The sequence below is a fragment of the Centroberyx gerrardi genome, chromosome 23, assembly GCF_048128805.1.
Source record: "Centroberyx gerrardi isolate f3 chromosome 23, fCenGer3.hap1.cur.20231027, whole genome shotgun sequence".
NCBI lineage: Eukaryota > Metazoa > Chordata > Actinopteri > Beryciformes > Berycidae > Centroberyx > Centroberyx gerrardi.
In genome coordinates, this window is record NC_136019.1 from 277,292 (window position 1) to 284,791 (window position 7,500).

At 44.7% G+C, this 7,500-nt stretch overlaps 1 protein-coding gene across 2 annotated transcripts in view; it reads left to right on the forward strand.

Moving 5' to 3' along the window:
• eno3 (enolase 3, (beta, muscle)) overlaps positions 1–6,478 on the forward strand; it is a 15,733-nt gene extending 9,255 nt beyond the window's left edge. For both annotated transcript variants that reach the window (XM_078291652.1, XM_078291651.1), the window contains exons 5-14: positions 356–425; positions 523–656; positions 1,233–1,349; positions 1,541–1,646; positions 1,914–2,111; positions 2,848–2,924; positions 3,302–3,426; positions 4,466–4,574; positions 4,929–4,987; positions 6,227–6,478. In XM_078291652.1, the coding sequence (XP_078147778.1) occupies positions 356–425; positions 523–656; positions 1,233–1,349; positions 1,541–1,646; positions 1,914–2,111; positions 2,848–2,924; positions 3,302–3,426; positions 4,466–4,574; positions 4,929–4,987; positions 6,227–6,296 (1,065 nt within the window). In that variant the 3' untranslated portion in view covers positions 6,297–6,478. The remainder of the gene's footprint in view (positions 1–355; positions 426–522; positions 657–1,232; positions 1,350–1,540; positions 1,647–1,913; positions 2,112–2,847; positions 2,925–3,301; positions 3,427–4,465; positions 4,575–4,928; positions 4,988–6,226) is intronic.
• Positions 6,479–7,500: the final 1,022 nt, after the last annotated feature.

The following is a 7,500-nucleotide window of genomic DNA, read 5'->3' on the forward strand; positions in this document are numbered from 1 at the left end:
ATACCAATACCATCAATACCAATGATCAGTACTGTTCAAAATCAATTTTTGTCTTCCTCCCAGTCTGCATATGGTCGCCACTGGAAGCTATGAAATATTATTTATTATTGACTGTCTCTCTCTCTCTCTCTCTCTCTCTCTCTGCCTGTCTGTCTCTCTGCCTGTTTCTCTCTCTGCCTGTCTGTCTCTCTGCCTGTCTCTCTCTCTGCCTGTCTGTCCCTCTGCCTGTCTCTCTCTCTGCCTGTCTCTCTCTCTGCCTGTCTGTCTCTCTGCCTGTCTCTCTCTCTGCCTGTCTGTCTCTCTGCCTGTCTCTCTCTCTGCCTGTCTGTCTCTCTGCCTGTCTCTCTCTCTCTAGAAGTTCAGTGTGGTCGAACAGGAGAAGATCGACAAGTTCATGCTGGAGCTGGACGGCACTGAGAACAAATGTAAGAACCTGTCTGTCTGCCTATTTGTCTGTCTGTCTGTCTGTCTGTCTGTCTCTCTGTGTCTAACCCGTCTGTCTGCCTGTCTGTCTGCCTGCAGCTCAGTTCGGGGCGAACGCCATCCTGGGCGTGTCTCTGGCGGTCTGTAAGGCCGGAGCGGCGGAGAAGGGCGTTCCTCTGTACCGCCACATCGCCGACCTCGCCGGACACAAAGACGTCATCCTGCCTGTCCCTGTGAGTGGGAGGGGCTTCTGCAGTGTGGGAGGGGCTTCTGCTGGGTGGGAGGGGCTTCTGCAGTGTGGGAGGGGCTTCTGCTGGGTGGGAGGGGCTTCTGCCGGGTGGCAGGGGCTCTGGGGAATGGGAGGTTCTTCTGATGAGTGGGAGGGGCTTCTGCTGGGAGGGAGGGGCTTCTGTCGAGTGGGAGGGGCTTCTGCTGGGTGGGAGGGGCTGCTGCCGGGTGGGAGGGGCTTCCTTTGGGTGGGAGGGGCTTCTGTCGGATGGGAGTGGCTTCCATTCAACATTTAAAGAGGAACTGAACCCCAAACCCAAATCTGTGTAAAGCCAGAAGATGAAATATCCATCTGCTATTGGCTGATCTTTGGTGCCAGATCACCAAAGATAAGCCAATAGCAGAAAGCCATTTCAGCAGCATGTTCCTTTATGTTTTCAGCAAGTTCCCTTAACAGACTGGTAAATTTACATTTTCACCAGCTAAATACTGGTAAATTACCACCAGATAGCAGCTGGACACTGGTATCTGTGTGGTGAGTCAGGTAGTTACTGTTCACATGAACCTGTCTTCCTCTCCAGGCCTTCAACGTCATTAACGGAGGAAGCCATGCTGGAAACAAGCTGGCCATGCAGGAGTTCATGATCCTGCCGGTCGGAGCCGCCAACTTCCACGAGGCCATGAGGATCGGAGCCGAGGTACGACAGGAAGAGTAGAAGAAGAAGAAGAAGAAGTAGTATCAGCAGTAGTAGCGGTTTATTTATTTTTCTACTGTACGTTGTATTGTGTTCTCATGCTGAAGTAGTTCCAACTCTATTCTATTGTCTGTGCGTGTGTGTGTGTGTGTGTGTGTGTGTGTGTGTGTGTGTGTGTGTGTGTGTGTGTGCAGGTCTATCATAACCTGAAGAATGTGATCAAGGCAAAGTACGGTAAAGACGCCACCAACGTAGGAGACGAGGGAGGCTTCGCCCCCAACATCCTGGAGAACAACGAGGGTGAGACACCTGTCTGTCTGCCTGTCTGTCTGTCTGTCTGTCTCTCTGCCTGTCTGCCTGTCTGACTGTCTGTCTGTCTGTCTGTCTGTATGTCTGTGAATGGCTGGCCAGACTCAGCTGGTCTGAAGGTAAATTATCCCCAAAAAACGATTCTAATCTACACTGAAAATTAAAGTATAAATCTTAAAGTATATATAGCAAGTCTTTCTCCTGACCGGGGGGGCGTGGCTACCGGAGATTCCTTATGTGATTGGTCCTTCCCCGCAGCTCTGGAGCTGCTGAAGTCGGCCATTGAGAAGGCGGGGTATCCCGACAAGATCATCATCGGGATGGACGTCGCCGCGTCCGAGTTCTTCAGGAGCGGGAAGTACGACCTGGACTTCAAATCCCCCGACGACCCGAGCAGGCACATCAGCGGAGAGAAGCTGGGAGACCTGTACCGCAGCTTCATCAAGGGTTACCCCGGTAACCACACACACACACACACACACACACACACACACACAGAAGGTACAGAAGGTTTATTGATGTCTTGAACTGACCAAATGAGACCAGGGAGTCTAGTCTGGGGGATTTTTGAACGTCACAAAACCTAAAGACTGTTTTCCATAACAGCCTTTAGTTTTGAGCGTCAACCGGTTTCGGGACGGTTCGATAATCTGAGGTTTGCCATTGAAGCTGAGAGGTGAGATAAAAGGGAAGTTTGTGAAGAAGAGCTTTATATAGAAAGAGAAGTCAGTGACAACAAAGATGGCCGTCCTGCAGACTGATACAGCCGACAGTTATGAAACAAGTGATATAATGAATCTAAAGTTGTTGATGTGGTGGCCGGAGCAGCAAATAAATTATATCTGCATAGTCAAGGATTTTATTTTGTCCTATCCACATTCAACGCTCGTCTCAAGTCGGTAAGCGATGAGGTCAAAGTTCAAACTGTGGGTCGTCTGCAGCCTGCAGGAGGCACATGGATACACAACAGTGTCGTCTGCATATAGGTGAAGGAGCCAATGTCATTAATATAAACGGTAAAAAAGTAGAGGACCTAAAGTGGAACCCTGCGGCACCCCGCGGTTCTATCAGATAAACAGATTAATAGATAATTAAATAATGTATGTACTGTCTCTCTCTCCAGTTTAGTCCACTTTAACTCTCTCTCTCTCTCTCTCTCTCTCTCTCTCTCTCTCTCTCTCTCTCTCTCCAGTCATGTCCATTGAGGATCCATTCGATCAGGATGACTGGGAGCAGTGGGCCAAGTTCACCGCCTCTACAGACATCCAGGTGAGACAGACAGACAGGCAGACAGACAGACAGACAGACAGACAGACAGGCAGACAGACAGACAGGCAGACAGAGAGGTTCCTATACTGTATGTACCAGATCTGTATATAATATGATAGGACTAAGCAGCAGGTCTGATATGTGTGACTGAACATGATAACAGATGTCTATATGATGTGTTTGTAGCAGTATAATAGATCTCTATATCATGGTGATACGTCTAATCAGTGTTTAATCATATCCAATCAGATCATAGGGGACAGACTAACAGTATAAAAGATCTATATATGATAGTGATTGGTGCGATCAGTGTGTTTATCCCAGTGTAACAGATCTATACCGATGGGTCTGATGAGTGTTTGCTCTGGACCAATCAGATCGTAGGAGACGACCTGACGGTGACCAATCCCAAGAGGATCCAGCAGGCGGTGGAGAAGAAAGCCTGCAACTGTCTGCTGCTCAAGGTCAACCAGATCGGATCAGTGACCGAGTCCATCCAGGCGTAAGACCTGTCTGTCTGACTACCTGTCTGTCTGTCTGACTACCTGTCTGTCTGTCTGACTACCTGTCTGTCTGTCTGTCTGTCTGTCTGACTACCTGTCTGTCTGACTGCCTGTCTGACTGTCTGTCTATCTGTCTGTCTGACTACCTGTCTGTCTGTCTGTCTGTCTGTCTGTCTGTATACCTGTCTGTCTGACTACCTGTCTGTCTGTCTGTCTGTCTGTCTGTATACCTGTCTGTCTGTCTGTCTGTCTGTCTGTCTGTCTGTCTGACAGACTACCTGTCTGTCTGTCTGTCTGTCTGTCTGTCTGTCTGACAGACTACCTGTCTGTCTGTCTGTCTGTCTGTATACCTGTCTGTCTGACTACCTGTCTGTCTGTCTGTCTGTCTGTCTGTCTGTCTGTCTGTCTGTCTGACTGTCTGTCTGACTACCTGTCTGTCTGACTGTCTGTCTGTCTGTCTGTCTGTCTGACTGACTACCTGCCTGTCTGTCTGTCTGTCTGTCTGTCTGACTACCTGTCTGTCTGACTACCTGTCTGTCTGTCTGTCTGTCTGTCTGTCTGACTACCTGTCTGTCTGTCTGTCTGACTACCTGTCTGTCTGTCTGTCTGTCTGTCTGTCTGACTACCTGTCTGTCTGTCTGACTGTCTGTCTGACTGACTACCTGTCTGTCTGACTACCTGTCTGTCTGTCTGTCTGTCTGTCTGTCTGTCTGTCTGACTACCTGTCTGTCTGTCTGTCTGTCTGTCTGTCTGTCTGTCTGACTACCTGTCTGTCTGTCTGTCTGTCTGACTACCTGTCTGTCTGACTGTCTGTCTGTCTGTCTGTATACCTGTCTGTCTGACTACCTGTCTGTCTGACCACCTGTCTGTCTGTGATTTTGTGCTCACACAATTCTTAAATAATCAATGAATTTGTTTGTTTGATTGACGTTCCTTTTCCCTGTCTCTCTCTCTCTCTCCCTCCCTGTCTGTCTCTCTCTCTGCCTGTCTCCCCTCCCTCCCTGTCTCTCCCTCCCTCCCTGCCTGTCTGTCTCTCAGGTGTAAGCTGGCTCAGAACAGTGGTTGGGGTGTGATGGTCAGCCATCGCTCCGGAGAGACGGAAGACACTTTCATCTCCGACCTGGTGGTCGGACTCTGCACCGGACAGGTAAACAGACAGATAGAGAGACAGACAGGTAGACAGTAGACAGACAGGTAGACATAAAGACAGACAGGTAGATGGATATAACAATACATTCTCTCACAACACATTACATCTCTCTCTAAGTGTGTTTTGTTGATTGCTTCTCTCTCTCTACCTGTCTCTCTCTCTCTACCTGTCTCTCTCTCTCTGCCTGTCTCTCTCTCTGCCTGTCTGTCTCTCTCTCTCTCTCTCGCTCTCTCTACCTGTCTCTCTCTCTGTCTGTCTGTCTCTCTCTCTCTCTCGCTCTCTCTGCCTGTCTGTCTCTCTCTCTCTCTCGCTCTCTCTGCCTGTCTGTTTCTCTACCTGTCTCTCTCTCAGATTAAGACCGGTGCTCCCTGCAGGTCGGAGCGTCTGGCCAAGTACAACCAGCTGATGAGGTGAGAACATCTTCCTCTCTCTTTGTGTCCACCAGGTGGCACTGACCAGGTGCATTGTGGGAAGCGCTGAGCGTTGTTTTAACTATCACCAAAGTGGGTTTTAACCACCATAGCCGTTCCCATAGCAACTGAGACAAAACCTAGTCATCTCATTAAGGTCAAATTTGTCTCTGGATGTTCAGAATAATTTGGTCTAAATAAACCTGAGACCAGAACTCACTACTCTTTAATATCTGGAACAGAATAAAGTCCCATCATTTAGTTTAAAAAGTCTCATCATTTAGTTTAAAAAGTCCCATCATTTAGTTTAAAAAGTCTCATCATTTAGTTTAAAAAGTCCCATCGTTTAGTTTAAAAAGTCTCATCGTTTCGTTTAAAAAGTCCCATCATTTAGTTTAAAAAGTCCCATCATTTAGTTTAAAAAGTAAAAGTCCCATCATTTAGTTTAAAAAGTCCCATCATTTAGTTTAATAAGTCCCATCATTTAGTTTAAAAAGTCTCATCGTTTAGTTTAAAAAGTCCCATCATTTAGTTAAATAAGTCCCATCATTTAGTTTAAAAAGTAAAAGTCCCATCATTTAGTTTAAAAAGTCCCATCATTTAGTTTAAAAAGTCCCATCATTTAGTTTAAAAAGTCCCATCATTTAGTTTAAAAATTAAAAGTCCCATCATTTAGTTTAAAAAGTCCCATCATTTAGTTTAAAAAGTCCCATCATTTAATTTAAAAAGTCCCTTCATTTAGTTTAAAAAGTCCCTTCATTTAATTAAAAAAGTCCCATCATTTAGTTTAAAAAGTCCCATCATTTAGTTTAAAAAGTAAAAGTCCCTTCATTTAGTTTGAAAAGTAAAAGTCCCATCATTTAGTTTGAAAAGTAAAAGTCCCATAATTTCGTTTAAAAAGTCCCATCATTTAGTTTAAAAAGTAAAAGTCCCATCATTTAGTTTGAAAAGTAAAAGTCCCATCATTTGGTTTGATAAGTAAAAGTCCCATCATTTAGTTTAAAAAGTCCCATAATTTAGTTTAAAAAGTAAAAGTCCCATCATTTAGTTTAAAAAGTAAAAGTCCCATCATTTAGTTTAAAAAGTAAAAGTCCCATCATTTAGTTTGCTGTAGTTTAAAAACCGTCTTTCAGAGCAGAGATGACAGAAATACGCCGACACACTGAGTCCAGACTGTGGAGGCAGAGTGAGACGTCTCTCCCTCTCCCTCCTCTCTGACCTCTGACCTCTGACCTGCAGGATCGAGGAGGAGCTGGGAGACAAGGCCAAGTTCGCCGGAAAGGACTTCCGCCACCCCAAGATCAACTGAACCTCCATCGCCATGACGACCGACTGACGACTGACGACCCCCCCCCTCCCCCCGCCCAGGGGTGAGAGGTCAGGGGTCATGGCGGGTTTAGCCCCGCCTACCTAGCATTAATTCCTTTGATGTTGTTTTATATACGGAACACAAACACACCAATAACAAATAAAAACTATTGAAATAAATGATGTGAAGTCTGGGTTTTGATTGGTCAACGCACAACAGTGTCATCTTTCATTAGATTAGATTAGATTAGACTAGATTATATTAGATTAGATTAGATTAGATAAGATTAGATCAGATTAGACAAGATTAGATCAGATTACACTACATATTAAACTAGACCAGATTTGACTACATTAGAATGCATTAGATTACATTAAATTAGACTACATAGATCAGATTTGATTAGGTTAGATTGGACTAGATTAGACCAGATCCAATCAGATTACATCTAATTACGTTAGGTTAGATTTACATAAAATTTACATTAAGATTAAAACACTTGTTGTAAATCGCTTTGGACAAAAGCTTCATGATCTGATTGGATTACAACACATTCAATTAGATCGGATTAGATTAGATCAGATCAGATCAGATCAGATCAGATCAGATCAGATTGATCTCTCACTGCTGCAGCAGCTAGTAACAGATACAGTAAATACAAATAGAATATAAATAAGAATAGAGCGACTGGAGGTATTAAAGATAATAAATATAAATAAAAACCAACAGTAGAACCTACCAAGTGTAGTAATAAGTGAATGAAACATATTAAAACCTAGAAACTACAGCAGGAGAACAGAGAAAACAGATGATGAATAAGAAACATGATTCTTTCACACACACACACACACACACACACACACACACACACACACACACACACACACACTGGGTCTGACGTCAATGCTGATAGGTTGAGGGAGTTTGGGGTGAAGACAGCCTGTTGCCTAGCGATGACCAGCAGCCATCACAATACCAGCGTGTGTGTGTGTGTGTGTGTGTGTGTGTGTGTGTGTGTGTGCTGGGGTGGAGAAAGTACCAAGATCTCCTCTTTGAGTATTGTTACTGTGTTGAAGTTCCACTTAAATAGATAAAATTACTTTCACTGAAGTCGATTTTTTACTTCAGTTAAAGTAGAAAGTGGCTCAATTTCAAATTTTTTTTTTTTTTACAAAAGAGAAAATTCTTGATCTTTTCCCTGCAA